Raw genomic sequence first — 17,710 nt, 5'->3', positions numbered from 1 at the left:
TGTTGTGTTGCTGATCAATATTGACAACTCTCCCATCAATTGCACCAGATTTTCGATCATCTCTTGTTCCTGCGATCATTTTATGTTGCTGATCAATATTGTTAATACTTCCATCAATTGTACTAGATCTTCGATGGTAACTTGTTCCGTGTTTCTGATCAATATTGACAACAATGCCATCGGTTGTACCAGATCTTTGATCGTCTCTTTTTCCTGCCATCATGTTGCGTTGCTGATCAATATTGGCAACACTGCCATCGATTGAACTAGATCTTCGATGGTTTCTTGCTCCTGTGGTTGCGTTGTGTTGTTGATCAGTATTAACAGCACAGCCATCAACTAAACTAGATCTTCCAAGGATATGTTTAAAGCCACCCCAAAAATAACCACCAAGACTTTTTCTCTTGATGCATTGTGTGTGATTATCCTTATTGCTTGGAGGAAAAGAGAGAGCTTTTGAATAGTCATGACTCTTTCTTACCTCATCAACCTCTAATTCCATTGAACAAACTTCCCCTTGAGAATTTTCCTTGTTTTCAATTTGAATACAACCAAGCTTATACATTTGAGTCATTTGAACAAGGAATGCTCTTCTTTCCTTCAAAAGCACCAAATCTTTCTGAAAATTTACAGAATCATCTCTTGATCTAGGAAACAATCGTCCAGTTCCCATATTAGGAACCTCTATTCTGACTTGGCTAGTAGTGATCTCAAGCAACTTTTTCCTATCCCTAAAACCCAACTTCCTAAAAGGAATCATTACCTCATTATTATCTTGTTTCCTAGATTCAACCTCAAGCAACAATAAATTGCAAAATCTATTAACACACTTGAGTGAACCATGATAAACACAATCTATCCCCTCTTCTTCCCTTCCATGAAGAAAAAACATATTAGAGCCATCGAAATCGCAAACAATTTCGAACACAGGTGACCAAAGGATAGAACAATCTTTGATCCCTAAAGAAACAACTTCCTGAGGAATTACTCGACACGCTACAATAGAAACAAAACCTGGCATTACATAAACAAGATTACCAAGTTCAGGATTCTGTTGAACCCATATACCAAGCAATGACTTAACACTCAAAAGAAAACGACAAAGTGCTTTGTAAGATGAAACACACACTCTCCACTCAACAAGGTCTTTGAGTGACACTATATCTATAATATCACATTGAGTAAGCCAAACTTTCTCAGAAGATGCAAGAGCATAGAGACTCTTGCAGCATAGACTAAGATTGAAAACTTCTCTGGGAATTAGGTACCTTGAAACTGTGGCAAACACATCATCTGGTAGATGAATAAGCGGACTTGAATCAAGAGGATAAGGGCAGGGTGACAACATAATGGATCTAATAAAACTTATTGATAAAAAATAAAATAAAAAAAAAAAGAACTATGAGTATTAGTGTGTTTGTTTATTCTAAAAATATACACATACCTAGGAGTTATTTAATGTATGATATTGCAGACATTTGAGGATTGGAACATGCTGTGCTGTAACGCGTTTTGTTGCAGAAAATGAAAGTTGGATGTAATAAAAAAGTGAAGTGGAGGTGGAGTCAAGTCAAGTGAAGTAGTCACTGTCTCAAAATTGAATAATTGAAGGTAAAAGATTGCACATGCATCCATCTGTCACTTTGTGTCCAATGCAACGTAAGAAATGGGACAAAACCTGTTGCGTGCAAATATTGAGTTTTGAAATGTACGCCACTCTTTTTTCACATTGTGAAGACAAGGGTACCCTGACCATAAATAAACTAAACTATTAACTTGTCAAAACAAAAATTGTATGCATAAAAAAAAACTTGTCAAAAAAATAAAATAAAGTATTAAATATGAATTTTGAATCTATTAAATATATATGAATCCTGAGTCACATATATCATCTGATATGAATATTATATATGTTAGTTAGAAAAAAAATATTGTAAATTTTAACTCTCATTATATTTACGTATCTATTATCTATCAAATAATTGAGCCTTCAAAAAAATATCTATCAAATAACTGATGTTTTTTTTTTTATTAAACAATTGCATAGAATTTTGTAACATTTCATTTCTTAAACAAATTATAATTCTTGCCTCATTTCTTAGACAAATTATATATATAAAAAAAAAAAAAAAATCAAGTCTGCCTCATTTTCACTAATTTTGCGAAGTGTTTTAATGCATTGTCTTTATTTTTGTTCAAGTTTAACCATATATTTATATATATCACAAAACAAAAGCATAGAGGGGGCAGGTGTGGAGATATAGAAATTATCAATCTTATGTGAAATAATAATTTTTGTGTAAAAAAAACAAATTTAACCAAGCACATCACCTCATTTGAACCAAACATAGCCCAAGTAATTCATGTTGTGAGTGAGACATTGTTTATGCTGGTATATTTTCATTCAACTATTATTTTTTATAATGAGGGACTGTCTTGCAAGATTGTTGTCAAAATTATTCTGAAAAATAAAATAAAAAATTAGAACATATACATCACAATACACAAGCACTCATTTTAACTGTCTAAATGTACAATACAATACAATTCAATTCAATATACATATCAGTGTAGCAGTCAATAATCTTCAACTGCTTTTGCTTTATTCTCTTTTCTCCATCTTATTTCTTTACTAAGTACATGTTCTACTCTGCTTGTATCAGTCACTGGCAATAAGCATTTTCTTCTTTTAACTGAAATCTCCCAAAACAGACTGTCCAACAGAGAATCAGAAAATAAGTAACAATCTCGGCAGAGAGACCTTGTTTCCATAAATAACTTAATTAAGCATTTATAGCATAAGTGCTTATCATATAAGTGGCTATGTATAAACTATTTCTATAACAAAAGATAAAATAAAGTCAAACTGTGTTTCACAGGCTATCTTGGCAAGCTTATGAAAATAAGCTGAAAACAGATTATTGACATATCACAAGCTTTATTCATAAGCTCTTTCAAACACTCTAAAGGTGTTTATGTCAGTCGATAAACTGAAATAAACCAATCAAATCGAAGAAACTAAAAAATGATCCAGTTTACCGTAAAAATATTTGAAAGCTAACAATCATTCATCAAGAAAACCCCATGATATATGAACTTACCATGTTAAGAAGCCTCAAAGCAGCAGTCCTAGTAAACTTTCTTGCAAAAAGGAAGCAAGTGGACGGTTTACCCTTGCTTGTACACCATTCTCTTCGGTATTCAGTCTCGTAATAAATATTATCTATTTCCTACACACAAAAAAAATCATCAAACTTATACATATTTTCTTTCATCAAAGTGGAATACATGAACTTTATACTATAACCGCTATTTAACAATACTTTGTACTAAACAACTTATTACATAGCAATAACAATTTGTTTAAATTTCTGCTACGCTAAATGCTCTTTTTAACGTATCTTTCATTAGTTCACTGATGGAAATCAAAATTATGATTCAGATTTTATTAGGACGAGTATCAAGGAATTTTCTTAGCTATAATAACCAAAATCTCATACCTTGCTTTTATTAGTTTATATATGCTGATATGTAGTAGGTGTATTATTAATTGTTTGAATTCATCTTTAGGATGATTCCTATCATTATCAAGTACCTTTCTAACAAAATGTTAATTATTAAAATATTCTATAATGTCTCCAGCTTCCTATTATGATAACCCTATTATTATCACAGAATGAAAGTTGATTCAAGAAAGTGATTTTGCAGTGGTAGTGCAGTACATGTTAAACCTTTATAAATTTAATAAGCATCGGAGTAGCATCTGAGAACTTATAAGTCACTGGATGCCATCCACGGCGCTCACGATCTCTGGAGTTGGAAATATCCCATGCAGTATGTGTCACTGATCTTCGTGTAAGTTCTTTTTCGAGGTCTTTTTGCTAGATTTGGGAAGAAAAACACAAATAGTAAAAAAAAAAAAATTAAAAGAAAACGAGGGTGATCGCGTTAAAATATTTGTAAAATTAAACAAACAACATCATAAAGTTTAAAATAGATGCAATGTATTTTCTTCGATTTCTTCAACTGTCTTTTTTTCAAAAGATGTTTTTATATTCAACTTGAAAAAAATGCAATGAAAGGAAAAGAGATTCTTACAGCCAACAATGTTTGAACATAGTGTTCATCTGGTATACAGTTGTGGATCTTAGACGTGTCAGCAGGCTGCGCGAAGAAAGGAGATGTATTAAAAAATCGTTACTTCATGTGTTCATATAATTCCTAGGAACCTAATTGACATCATGTACCAATTCAGAATAAAATATTGAATCAGACATTTTTCTGAGCAGAATTTATGATTTTATTAAGAAAAGTGACTAATTGAAGCTAATGTTAAAAAATAAAGAAATTATTATATAATTTTGGTTGTAGATACTACATAGAGCACTTACAATGACTTGATCCCTCCAAAATTCGGGTAGCGGCTTTTTCTGCATTTAGAGATGAAAAGTAGAATGAGATTATCGCCGTCGGCATAAAAGAGACAAGCACAAATGTATGGTTAAAAAAATACTAAATGGAAGAAAGATTGGGTTTTATAACATTTAATGGCATAGGTTTTGTGAAAACCATGAGAGTATATGACGGACAAATAATAAATGAAGCAAAAGGATATTGCATTGAAAATTCGTATCATTAATCATTTTCGTAAGATATGTGCATGTTCCAATTGAGACACATAATATAAGAAGGAGGAAGTACCTTGCAAAATTTTTGAAACATTGGAAAGACAGTATCGTCCTCCACTACAACCTTGGCATGCTTCCTGGTCAGAACAGCCCACTGCAGAAGAATTCATAAAAAGATAGGTATAAGATGGTAATCTTTGGCAATAAACGTGTTGTATTTTAAGATTTAGAATGAACTTATAGTAAACGACGCATTACATTAGATTTTTTTACCTGAGATCCTTTTCTCCAGTTATAGACTGGAATAACTGGATCCATTTTTGGATTGTAACGACCTCCTTTTGTGTCAGCGAAGCTGTATATATTTTAATGATAAATTCATAACAATTATATTGTTGTAAATGAATAAATAACTACAAATGCATAAATAAAAGATAACAAGTAACTTCAACGACATTTTACTCAACATGTATTTAACAAAACTAATTGTTGGGATTGGAAGTTTATATAACATAGATCATCTTTGTAAATTTTTACATATATCTAAAAATCATCTGATACGTTATTGAAATGTGTCAAGATTAATGTCGTATATATATGGATCTTTGTTGAAATGAGCTAGAGAGCGTAAGGCAAGATTGTATATTAACTCACCTATCGACAAAACTAGTTGGTGTTGACATGATGTAGTCATATGTGTAGCTGAAGTTGTATAAAGGTATACAGCTGAAAAGAAAATCAATCAACTGAAATATAGTAAGGTGCTAGCTCAAAACTTGAGAAACATCAGTTATCATTTTTCTTCTACCATATAATTAAGCAAGGTATGGTAAGTAGAACTGTTGAAAAAATAAAAAACTGAACGCTAGTTATCGGTTTTGTTTCACGGTCCAGCTCAGTTTTCTGTTTTTTCAAAACAGTTCTAATATTCGATTTGGTTCGGTTTTTCGTTTTTTTTCCAACAGTCCTCACAAAGAATCATTTGGTTCAAAAAAATTTAGTTTGGTACAAAACCACATAACCGGTACACTGAACCTACACATCAGCTTGGTTCGGTTCGGGGCAAACTATTAGTGGTTTGGTTCAATTTTACCAAACTTTATGAACAATTCAGTTCGGTTCTCCTTCCTGAACGAAACCATGAAGAGTCCTATAGTAAGTGGAGTGTACTTATATAATGATTGAAGTTTATGGTTGTTAACAAAATTATACCCTCACCTATCTGAGAGGAAAACAAAGCGGTCATTTAGAGGATCATCAAGAGCATGTCTAAGTAAAATGCGCTCGGCCTCTATCATGCTTGCTTCACCCCAATCTATCTGCAAAAAGATCATGTTGACTAAATATCATGAAGGTATAAACATAACAAAATCATATTACAGTTTAGTAAATTGAAACATTTTTTTTTCTGACATCTTAAACATGGTATAAGCAAATAATTCATAGATGAGAGTAAGATAGAGATCAGCCGATAAAATGATATTATTTCAATAAGTAACTATATTAACTGTGTTTGAGTCAAAATAAACTATATTAGCAGTGTTTTACATGTGATAAATAAACACATACGATAAAATTAGACTATAGAACTTCATAGTTGGAGCACACTTGAATCCAAGGAAAGGAATGTAACATTAAACCCCTGTTTGGATAAACAGATTAACTAAGCATTGCTTATGTTTAAACTATTTTTATAGCACAAGATCAAATAAAGTCAAACTTCTTTCATATAGGCTATCAGCTATTTCCATAAATTATCCAGAAGAGCTTATGAAAATAAGCTGATGAGCGCTTAGGGACAGATCTTAAGCTGTTTTCCTAAGTTCTCTCATTCAATCTCACAAGCGTTTATGGCAGTAGATAAGTTCAAATAAGTCGATTCAAACAGGCCTAAGTCAACTACAACTACAACAACAACAAAAACCAAGCTTTATCCCACTAAGTGGGGTTGGCCACATGGATCAAACGACGCCATAATCTTCTACCAAATAGTTTCTTATTTCTATCCAACTCATTAATCTCTAGATCTTTCCTAATAGTTTCTCTTTATAGTTTTTCTAGGTCCTCCTCTACCTAGTCAACTATAACAGCTTATTGATTCCAACACATAAGATAGCAAATGGACATGGTTGATAACAAAAAACAAATTATGTTTCAAACAAAGAGAGAAGAGGAACCTGTATGCTATCATTAACTTGACGATTCAAAAAATATGATGATCTAGTTGTTGCCTCATTCAACACAAACCCTGGTCTAGGATGAACGAAAATCGAGAAATTGTTATCGCCTCCCTGAAAATGCATTATAATTTTTTCTGTAACCATTACTGCACCTCAACAATTTCACAACTAGCATTCTATGAAATTGCAAACATTAATGAGAATCAACAACTACACATCTATTATGAACACTTCCACAATACTTTAGCCAAAGGTGAGTCTCTTAACACATGGTCAATAAGTTATGGAAGCTTGCGTTGATTATTAGAAATGTTGTTATGACAAGCGAGGTAAAATTGCTCTTATCAAAATCATTATTCCAAAGAAGAGGATGATAAGTATCAAAGCACTTGGGAAACCCTCTCTTAAAAGCTAGCTATCAAGAGGGAAGAACCAATCCACTTAAATACTCAATCAAGCATGTTTCTAGATTCTAGTTCATCCCCAAAGGACATAACTGTGTATTTAAAAGGAATCAATATTTCCCACTGATAGAACTCCATAGACAAGCTCTCCAAAAAGTAAAAACTACTATTATGTTTATCAATGTAAAAGTGTATTGAACACCAGAGAATACAAAAGCGCAAAAGACTAAAAGGACCATATTATCTTACCATAAAGAATTGTCCCTACACTGTACTAATCAATGATTGCTAAATGCACATCATGAGTTAAAACATATTATTGAAGTTACTAAATTTACACCATTCACTATTCTCGACAAAGCATTTAAGTAACATCAACACATCCTCGAAGGAGGGATGCTAGTGGAATATTACGAACGAGGGTCTAGGTTCGATTCCTTCTACTAACAAATTTCATTTCCCCCTAATAAAATAACCCCGAACATTTGCCTATAAAAAAGGTAACATCAACGCACTACCGGGAAATATGCAACGGTAGCTCAAAGTGTTACAAGTTCTGAATCTGGAAAAAGAAACATATAGGCTTTGATTAATCATTAAAGCTGAAGCTAAGCACTATTGATGCACTCTACAGTTTCTAATTAAGCCTCCTACTAATCACCAAGTCCACACACACACAAAAAATTCCAAAAAACAAATAGAAACAAAATAATAATTGAAAGAGAAAAAGAGTGTACCCTAAAGAATGCATCCCAAACCAATTCCAAAGGAAGCCTATTCCTTGCAATGAAAAGAAAAGCAATCTTAGGCTTCTGAACTTGAGAAACAAGTTGATGTTGCAATGAAACAAGCCCCAAAACATGAGTATACCGCATCTGCATAAACAACAAACTCCCAAAACAAAGCACCACCACCAAAATCAAAGCAAAAACCTTCTTCTTCCATTTCTGCTGAACTACTTTCTTCTTCATATTCCACACTAACCCTTTGAATCTAAAACCAACCCACCATTTCAAATCAATTCAAAAGCTAAATCACTTCATAAAAAACCAAACTTTAACACTCATTTCAACTTTGTACCACTGAGAAGTAGAAGATCCAACAGATCCATACCAACCCAATAACCAGAATTCAAAAAGTCACAAACCCAATAGCCTAATAAAGAATTTAGCAAGAAACTTTAACAAATACTATCCACAAAGCAATATAAAGGAAAAATAATGCATGTTTCAAGTGATGCTATGAACAAAAAGTTTCTAGTGTCTTGTGAACTGTTACAAAAAGTGAAAGTGTTGCTTGCTATTGTTTGGAAATGAAACTTCAAAGTGAAAAAAGAATATCAGAAAAGTGTTAAGTGGTTGTAGAGTGAGTGTTAAGAGTGGAACTAAGGTTGTTTTTTTTTTGGTTGAGAAATGATATTTGTATGACCATTTGTACAATTTTTATATAATTTTCTCTCTCATATTTACACTATCTTCTTATTCTCTCTCTTTCTTTTTCTCTCGCCATTGATTTTGACTAATGAAAAGAGAGTACAATAAGATTGTCCAAAAAATTGTAGAAAAAAAGTTTTTCAAATATCATTACTTTTTTTTTGTTTTGTGTATGTTAAGATTGTACTGTTTCTTTTTTGTCTGGTTGCGTGTGAAGCAGGTGTCTTAAAATACCATTAGATTTTTCATTTTTCCTTATTATGATTATGATGATTTTTCGGACAGTGTTTTTTTGAGTTTTGAGAAAAGAAAAAATGGTTTTGTGAAACATTTTTAATGAAATATCTAGGTATTGGATTTAGATTCACTATTGTAATGTTTTCACGTTGTAACAGATCTCGACCATTGATTTAAGATCAATTGGGTTAGATATCAACATCAATTTCATTTATTAAGATAATCTCGACAATTTATTTCAATCAGAAAACTTAAAATTATATTTCTACAACAAAATGGATCATCTACAATCAACTTTATGTGCAGACGATTGAAGTTTAAATTAAGAGTCTTAATTTTAATTGAATGGTATGTAGTTTACTATAATAAAGGATAAAAGTTTGTCTTGGTGTCCATTTAAAGCACCTTGTTTGAAAGAGGTAGAGCATCATAGAATAATATCTCTCTTGTGAAAGTATTTTTTTTCCATAATAAATTAAATAAAAAATTTCTAACTAAGAAATATTTGAGTATATATTTTTTTTCATTTGTAAATGAAATCAATTATTTGTAAATCTAGCACGTTGTTATTTGGATCAATTGACCAACCCTATTGTCTATTGAGTCTCTTGCAATGCATCGAAGTCCTTTTTTTGTTTGTTGATAATTTATTTTTATTTTGTAAGCTTAAAGAAGGATGAAGATCTTGGCAACTACTAATTTTGATTTGGTGAACTTGTAACATGGCTTTTTGTGTATGGTAGGCTTACGTTGACTTCTTAAGAGTTTGGTGTTGGATTGGGGAAGAGTACCTAATGAAGGTTGTTTGTAACCAACTGATTATGATGAACAATTTGTTAGCGGTGCTTCATTACTTTGATCAAATGCATGAAAGCATTTACAGTTCACATTTTTTGCTTTTTGTTTTTTTTTTAAGGAAATTACATTTTTTGCTTGCTTGTTTGTTACATTTTATGAACTGACTTTTTATTTTGCTTGATAATAAAATCGGTTGGTGATATATTTTATGAAGTACCAAGACATTACACATGGGAAAAAGTAGTAATTTTGTTGCTTTTGTTTTCAAGATGTTGGTTATCGTTCGATTAAGTCTTACAAGATGTGACGATAAAGCAATGTCTAAAGATATTATACGTATAAAAAAATACGATAGTATAAATGTCTTTCAGTATATTGGTTAAATCTGTTTTTTATTGTCACAACAGAGTCGTGTTTTTCTCCATGCATATATATCATTTTTCTATACAGTTGGCTAATTATTACTCAACAAGGTATTGTATATAGTGTGTGCGCCATCGCTAATATTTGAGGCTACTTGGTTAAGAGACCTAATGCTGTCCCATTCTCAAATTATGAATCACGATGCTCCAATTGTCCAGATTATCAGACGCAGTATCATGAAAGCAGAAAGATCATTACCGAACTCAGTGCCGCCGAGATCATCGATCGTATCTTCATGTCAATTCAACTGACTCAACCTTCAAATCAGATTTTAAACAACACCAGAGTTGAGGCTCAATGTTGGATAATTTACAGACTAGTCATCCAAAACAAGATCAGGGCCCAACGTATAGCATTTGCAGTCTAAACTATAAAGAATTTAGTGAAGAAAATAACAATATGATTTAAAGAGGACATAAACATCAAGAATTAAAATTAATTGTCCAACTAACTAAAATTACATGTCAACAAGGATGAAATAAAATATGAATGCAAAGTGCCCAGCATGGTAGGTGAACAATACCTACATAGAGGTAAGTAGCACTGTTCCATGTCCAAAGGGATTCCACCCAGTTCCAATAATCACCAACATTAGTACCATTAAAATCTTCAAATGCACCTTTCACTAAAAAATATGCTACTGGAGGAAACGCAATAAAACCTAAAGCAAGATTACAAGTGGCCCTCAGTAAGGCTCTCCAGCTCCTGGCTTGAGCGTCAAGCTTCAACGGTCGAGCCATCAGACAAATCGGGACAATGAGTAAAGCTCCGATTTCAGCTGTAGCAAAGTTAATGACTGACATGAGAGATAAACCAATGAAAGCGGTTGATATTGTTACAGACTTCAAGCTAGCCCATTCGCCTTTCTCAGGTTGAGATGGAGCAGCTTCGAAAATTGGAGAACCCAAAATGAAGTACAAAATTATGAGACTAAAAGCTGATAGTATACCCCACACAGTAAAGTTTGTTGTTGGGGTAGAATTAGGTATTTGATATAGGAAATATGGGAGTAAGGAGACAACAGCACCCCATAAATGAATGACCAAAACCTTTCTGGCCGAGTTCAGCCATTTCCAAGATTTGTGGCTGACTTCAACTTCAGAGGAATATGTGGATTGCAGAGTGGATTTGCTTGCATCAGCATGGAGAGATGCCGCAACTATCGGAAGTGGTGCAACCAGTAACGCAAATGGAATCATGTAAACTCCCACAGACACATACTTACTAGAAGATGACAAGAGGTACAAAAAGAATGACTGATGGAACTTTTCCAGAAGGTTGTTTATTGAGCGAATGACTCCTTCAATCAACCTGCAACAAGAAGTGATATTTATATAAGTTCAGTCTTTACATGTTATGATAGTAATAGTTTGCCATCACAATCACACCTCCCTCTTGGAAAAAGAAACAATAGGGATACAAAACACTGCCCAATAAAATTTGTCATTTGTCATTTGTCATGTTAAAGGTGTCAAGTTTTGTCCTCTAATCTAACAATTATAAAAATACCCTTTTAAAGTTTCTAGCTTTCCTAGTAGAAGTAAAATAATTCATCTCTAACGACTGAGACTGAACTGAGCCTTCAAATAATTACCCATACTGTTCTCACTTTCTTTAGTAAACACGCACAAGATACGTATAATTTTTGTGCAGTTTCTTGATAGTAAATGGAAAATATAAACAGGGCATCATACCACACATATTTAGGAGTTAAAAATTGCAAAGCTTCTACAATATTTCCATTGATGGCCAGACATTTATTCCAAGATGTTACAAATAACACTTGGATGAGTGACACATACCTTCCACCACGGAGAATGAAATCATTACGCCTGATCATTTTAGTAGGAGAATCTTTTGGTGAAATTTTCAGAGTGATTGCATCAACTTGATAATCACGGAAGGCACCATGAGAACCAGTGGGAACACCCAAACCCTGGGAGGAATGACATACAAATAAAGAATGTTTATTAAAATGGTAACAGGGAATAATAATATATGATGTAATAGATATACTTTAGATGGAGTAAAAGTTAACTACCTGGGAATACATTGAACTTGCCAGTGTAGCAGCGCCCTCAACATACTCAGTAGCAGAAATACCAAATTTCCATTGAGGATTTAAGCTTCGAGCAATTTGTCCCAGAGATTCAAATATACCACCCAAAGTATTAAGCCACCTGGAGCCAAGTAGAGAAAACATCTTCTTCACTTTTATCCGGAAACCTGTTTTGTGCACTCCCAAATAATTTACAATGTTGATGAGGTCGAGGTTTGGCATCTGCCCATTCGACGCCTCGGGGTAGATATTAAGACTGTCTTCATGATGGTTACCTTGCTCGTCAACTTTTATTACAAGAGCTGCAGCCATAGTTCCAGCACGTCTAAAACCACCATATGAATTTCTATCAGAATAAGGATTCTGTCCAAGTTCACTAATAGCAATACTGTCATTGCATGTTTCACTATTAACTATTTCAGCTTCATGGAATACAGGGGCCTGATATTCTCTAAGCCAAGCGGACACGGCAGAATATTCTCCATATTGTGAATCAGCCACAAGCCATATGACATCCTTTGCCAGCCAAGTAACCCGTGAAAGAAGTGAGAACACCGAGTAAGCAATGCCCAAAGATAAAGCCTCTCCTGGACCAACTTTCTTTGGATTGTATGGCGTTACCAAGACAATAGCTTCCTTGCCATCACCCCTTGGTGCTCTAATGATTCCAGCAACGTTGATTCCAAGTGATGAACAACTTATGTTTTTTGAGATTATACCTGAATCGGAACTGGTGAAAAAGTGCAATGGATGAAACTGATTCAGTTGAGGGTAGAACTTGTGATAAGTAACCTCAGCATCCAAGGCTGACATATATTGTGCAACAGTTTTATGACTTTCACTGCATTGAAACACATAGCAAATGTTTAATTTCTTTTACTCTGTTTGTTTCCAAGCAGAGAGAAAATAGGAAGATCGAAAATGAAGATAAAATTAACAAGCTTTGGTGAAAAGATTTGTTTCTCGTAGCTTTTACCCATTTCAACGGGATTTTCAAAAGCCAAAACAAAGGCATTAATATTTGTACGAATTCTCTTCTAATAATAGAATAAAAAGCTATACCAACTGGTATGATCAAAATCACAAAAAGATTAAAAAGGTGTGGATATAGACTATACACCCAGTTTGGATAATCTCGTCAATAAACAGTTATGAAAATTAAGTACTAAAAAATCTATGACTCGGTTCATTTTTCAAAAAATCCTAAAAAATGGAGTTTTATGAAACATACCAAAAAGTTATCTATTGAGTCCTTTACAAAAAGATTCTGATTACGAAGAACTCAACGGGACCCCTCAAATTCATCAAAGAAAGAGTGGATCCCCGTTGAGTTCTTATGCTTTCATTTCGAAAACTTAATTCATCCAATTACTACAGGGATGATCCCAATCTGGAATATGAACCATAAAAGAAAATACCAACTAAACCGATCAAGACAATACCTGTTACAGTACCTATTATCCAAAGACGAATAATATCTGCGACTCTACCTCTAATCTCTATGACTTATAAATAATAGTTTCAATCCAGTATAAGCTGGAATTAGCTTTTGCATCTAAATTTTTTTCAAAAACTCTTATTTAACTTCTCCACAAACATCTAAGTTCACAGGGACGTTTTCACAACTGAAGAACTACAAAATTACTTTTTAATAAATAAAAAAACTACCATGTAAATTCAAACTCGTCCATATAAGAAAATGAACAAAAGTCCCATTAGGTAGTGTGCATAACATATAAAATGAAGTTTAAGGTTTAGTGTAAATCAGCTCCAGGGTCCAAACTAACATCCAATGAAAGTCCAATCATCATAATATCGTTAAATTCAAGATGTAGTTACAAAGGTGGACTCACGTGACAAAATAGTTGACTCCCATTATAAATGCGTAAAGCTGATTTACACTTATCATCATGTAAGTGTGAAACCGGTTTACACTAATATCAAATTTTTAAATTGCAATGGAAGTAATGGTCTCGATTACAATTATTGATATTGCATAGAATCATGCTGATACAGCCTCAATCGCAGTTGCGTTAATATAGCGGCCCATGTTTCAAGTTGAGAGGTATACCATACATGGTCTTAAAACTCTAAAATGAAACTAACAACTATATTTTTTGGACAGTAAAAAAGAGTGTAACAGACAAGTTAAGTGAAAGCAGAAAGAGATGAAAATGGAGGTAAAAGGGGTTACATGTCGGAATGAGTGAGGTCATTGATGAATTTGTTAGCATGGGAAACATGTTGAGTAGAGAGCATGCTGTTAGCAGAACCTGCAGAAACAGATTATTGAATCAAGATAGTAAGTGTATATTTAAACCGACTTATTTGAGATTACCTACTAGCATAAGTATTTGTGAATATCTTTAAGAGAGTTTATAGAAACAACTTATTTATTATTAAATGTCCATAAACAATTTTGAACTTATTTACATAAGCTCTTAGCTCTCCATAATAATTTAGGGAAAAAGCACATAGTTTAAATGAAAATAGTTTGACTTCACTTATTTGAGGTTATCTACTGAAATAAGCACTTAACTTAAGTGGTGATTTAAAGTTATTTCCATAATAAGGTGTTGAGTAACTAACCAGGCATAAGGGCATTCTCGGAAATGTAAGTATTGTTAGCAAGTATAGGAAGGAGAAGAAGAGCAACGATTCCAGATAAGAAACAAAGCAAGCTGAAAATAACCAACCAACACAGTTATTCTTATTCTCCAAATTCAGATTCAGATGAAGAGTGTATCTAAGTACCTGACATAGTTACTGTGAGATATTAGAAAAAACCCTAAACGCACGATTGGACGAATTCTCGGTTTCTTCTCCGTTACGCTGTCGTTTTCCACCATTCTTTCGTTTTCGCGATTTGTAGATTCACACAGATTGGAGCTTCTTTCAATTCAACAACACACCCAAATCTTCATCTTTACTTTCCTCAAAGACAATGGATCTAAGGTTGAACCGTCATAGAATCATATATCGAAATACATCTTTATAATGTTTATTGTTTGCAAAAATATGTTATACAATATTATTGAAATATATCTAGTTTTTGCCAATTATATATATTATATTTGCAAAACTATATTGTAATGTATTGAGTTTAATTAATATATTTTATCATATTGCAAAAATTATTTTACACATATATTTAATAAAGTTTTTTTTTTTTTTTAATCAAATGTATATAATAATGTGTTGCTACATCAAAATCAATGAATGAATATGACAATTCATATGTTTTTTTATTTATTAATTAATCCACAACACATTATTGGATAGATCTATGTGTAAAATTATAGTGCATTGACAGACAAATACTCATTTTTTTCATAAGTTATAATGTCATGTGCTGTTTTTAATTTTTAAGCATGACAATGGGACAAGGTGGAGGCGTGTTTTACATTCCTCGTCCTCATACTCTGCTCTTAAATACTTACTCGTTACCCTATCTATATTCAATGGGGATGAGCCCGGCAAATTTGGGTATCCCCCCATCCTCATCTCCGTGGTGGATAAAAAAATTGATAAAAAAAATATTTTTCAGCCTCGAACACAATGTTGTAATGCATTATCCAACAAAGAGATGATGTCAATCAATGACTATGGTGATGGAGAAGAGAGAGACCGAGGTTGTGAGATGTAGAAGGAGAAGAGAGATAACTCGGGCAAGTGGGTGTCGTGTGAAAGACCGAGACATCGATTGTGTAAGTGAAATGATTTAAGATTTGGATTTCTATTTATACAGAAGGATAATAAATTGATTTACTACATTCGGGACGAGTTTGAGTATGAGTTCGGGTGGGTACTTTTATCCTCATTACCCGTCCCGTACCCGTGTTTTGAGATCGGGAAAACCCATACCCAAACTCAACCAAAGCGGGAAAAATCGTCAATTTAGACTTGGTTCTGGCAAGTATCCACATGTATGGGTTTTGTTGCAATGTCTAGTTGTTTTGCACTTATCACACCGTGTTTTAGCGTAAATTTCATTTGATAAATGAAATACAATAATTTCACAAATAATTGAAAAATAAAAATAAAAATAAAATTATAATTTTTCAATCCAACATAACACTTAAATATGATGTATAAAATATATGAAAGTGTAAATAACATTAATAGATAAATAACATAACACTTAAAAATTGTGACATGGTTATATAATTGTTTGAATTTTAAGTTACAATTTGCATATCATATTCTTAAAAAAAAAAAACTTGGTTTCTACAAATAATTTTACTTTTAAGTTAGCTAGAGACTAGAGAGTTGCAACTTACAAAGAGAGACTGAAAGTATGACATTGATAAAATATCTGTTACTACTCCAAATTATAGGACCAAAAAGTTTCAAATCCTAAATAATTGGAATTCTTTGACATCCATGCAAGATGCTTAGAGTAATCATAAGAAAAAACAGGCGTAAATTGCAATGTCTATTAAGCTATCTAACAAAACATTTTAGCTTGTAAACACATTTAAGCAGGACTTCATTAAATATGAAAAATTGTCAATGGGAGGCAGAGAAGGTATTCTTCTTCCTTTCTTCAAAAGTTCTTGCAAGTTAAGTCTTTGCAGGGTCAAAACATCTCTTGATTCCTTCCAAACAAAGGCAAGATCACCATTTTGAAACACAAAGAAGGAACCAGATTTTAATCCTGGATATTTGAATCCACAGCCACCTGCAATACCTTCTCCCACAAAAGTGTGTTCGATATTCATCGATAATGATTCCCTATCAGTGTTCCAAGGAAATGGTTCAGATGAAGGCTCGTTGATATTCACTATAAACATTGCGGAACCATTAGGACGCAAGGCGTAGCGAGTTCCTTCCAATACTTTTGTTCCAATGAGAAGTTGTTGTCCTTTTGACTCCGAGTAAGAGAGCAAAAGAAAGAATAGAGCCTTTTTAAGCTTGTTTTGAGAAGGTTTTTCATGAGGCCAGCCAAAAGTACCTCCCTATAAACCAGCATACACCTGGTCTTCTTTAGGAACTTGCAAAGGCATCTTGTAAAGTGCAAACCAATTTTTGTTCATATTCGGCCAACCTCGAAAAGATGATAATTTTGCATTTAATGCACTCAATGTTAGCCTTAATGTGTCACTTGATCTAAGAAAATCTTGAAGCTTTGCATTCTTTATCTCATGGCTTGAACTAATCCCTATGTCACTCTCTCTAGTTCCTGCAGTCGTGTTGTGTTTCTGATTAATATTGACAACACTCCCATCAATTGCACGAAATCTTTGATCATCTCTTGTTCCTACGATCATGTTGTGTTGAAGATTAATGTTAACACTTCCATCGATTGTACTAGATCTTCGATGGTATCTTGTTCCCCGTTTCTTACCCATCAGCTGTACTAGATCTTCGATCGTCTCTTGTTCCAGCCATCGTGTTGCGTTGCTGGTCAATATTGACAACACTGCCATCAATTGTACTAGATCTTTGATGGCCTCTTGCTCTTGCGGTTGTGTTGTGTTGATGATCAATATTGACAACACAGTCATCAATTGAACTAGATCTTCCAAGGATATGTTTAAAATTACCC

General features: G+C 33.2%; 3 protein-coding genes across 5 annotated transcripts; all 3 read right to left on the bottom strand.

The window, feature by feature from the left end:
* Window positions 1–2,444: 2,444 nt before the first annotated feature.
* On the bottom strand, window positions 2,445–8,584 carry LOC11429121 (glycosyltransferase BC10). 3 transcript variants are annotated; one of them, XM_039829328.1, is made up of 11 exons: window positions 7,950–8,581; window positions 6,806–6,919; window positions 5,847–5,947; window positions 5,283–5,354; window positions 4,902–4,983; window positions 4,702–4,782; window positions 4,392–4,430; window positions 4,099–4,164; window positions 3,732–3,881; window positions 3,102–3,230; window positions 2,445–2,713 (listed from the first exon to the last, which is right to left on the bottom strand). In XM_039829328.1, the coding sequence occupies exons 1-11, from the start codon at window positions 8,181–8,183 to the stop codon at window positions 2,690–2,692; spliced, it is 1,092 nt and encodes a 363-aa protein (XP_039685262.1). In that variant the 5' UTR covers window positions 8,184–8,581; the 3' UTR covers window positions 2,445–2,689. The 3 variants fall into 3 exon arrangements, with proteins under 3 accessions (XP_039685262.1, XP_024629580.1, XP_039685263.1); XM_024773812.2 differs by lacking the exon at window positions 3,732–3,881 and having other exon boundaries at window positions 7,950–8,584; XM_039829329.1 differs by lacking the exon at window positions 6,806–6,919 and having other exon boundaries at window positions 7,950–8,582.
* A 1,897-nt stretch (window positions 8,585–10,481) lies between these two features.
* Window positions 10,482–15,199, bottom strand: LOC11441000 (glycosylphosphatidylinositol anchor attachment 1 protein). Its single transcript, XM_003630263.4, has 6 exons — window positions 14,917–15,199; window positions 14,752–14,843; window positions 14,357–14,435; window positions 12,145–13,003; window positions 11,906–12,039; window positions 10,482–11,414 (listed from the first exon to the last, which is right to left on the bottom strand). The coding sequence occupies exons 1-6, from the start codon at window positions 15,009–15,011 to the stop codon at window positions 10,568–10,570; spliced, it is 2,106 nt and encodes a 701-aa protein (XP_003630311.1). The 5' UTR covers window positions 15,012–15,199; the 3' UTR covers window positions 10,482–10,567.
* A 1,423-nt stretch (window positions 15,200–16,622) lies between these two features.
* LOC11438562 (F-box protein At5g39450) lies at window positions 16,623–17,432 on the bottom strand. Its single transcript, XM_024773133.1, has 2 exons — window positions 17,139–17,432; window positions 16,623–17,033 (listed from the first exon to the last, which is right to left on the bottom strand). Exons 1-2 carry the CDS (start codon window positions 17,430–17,432, stop codon window positions 16,623–16,625), a joined length of 705 nt encoding a protein of 234 aa, XP_024628901.1.
* Window positions 17,433–17,710: the final 278 nt, after the last annotated feature.

The sequence above is a fragment of the Medicago truncatula genome, chromosome 8, assembly GCF_003473485.1.
Source record: "Medicago truncatula cultivar Jemalong A17 chromosome 8, MtrunA17r5.0-ANR, whole genome shotgun sequence".
Lineage (NCBI taxonomy): Eukaryota > Viridiplantae > Streptophyta > Magnoliopsida > Fabales > Fabaceae > Medicago > Medicago truncatula.
This window is presented reverse-complemented; position numbering and strand designations above follow the sequence as displayed.

Coding starts and splice junctions, on each gene's coding strand:
- LOC11441000 (XM_003630263.4), bottom strand. CDS start 15,011: ATGGTGGAAAACGACAGCGTAACGGAGAAGAAACCGAGAATTCGTCCA. Junction 14,436..14,751: donor CGAGAATGCCCTTATGCCTG/GTTAGTTACTCA, acceptor CTGTTTCTGCAG/GTTCTGCTAACAGCATGCTC. Junction 13,004..14,356: donor GACCTCACTCATTCCGACAT/GTAACCCCTTTT, acceptor GTTTCAATGCAG/TGAAAGTCATAAAACTGTTG.
- LOC11429121 (XM_039829328.1), bottom strand. CDS start 8,183: ATGAAGAAGAAAGTAGTTCAGCAGAAATGGAAGAAGAAGGTTTTTGCT. Junction 5,355..5,846: donor TTTGTTTTCCTCTCAGATAG/GTGAGGGTATAA, acceptor TTTTCTTTTCAG/CTGTATACCTTTATACAACT. Junction 3,882..4,098: donor ATGTTCAAACATTGTTGGCT/GTAAGAATCTCT, acceptor TCCCAAATCTAG/CAAAAAGACCTCGAAAAAGA.
- LOC11438562 (XM_024773133.1), bottom strand. CDS start 17,432: ATGATCGTAGGAACAAGAGATGATCAAAGATTTCGTGCAATTGATGGG. Junction 17,034..17,138: donor AAGTTCCTAAAGAAGACCAG/GTGTATGCTGGT, acceptor TCTTACTCGGAG/TCAAAAGGACAACAACTTCT.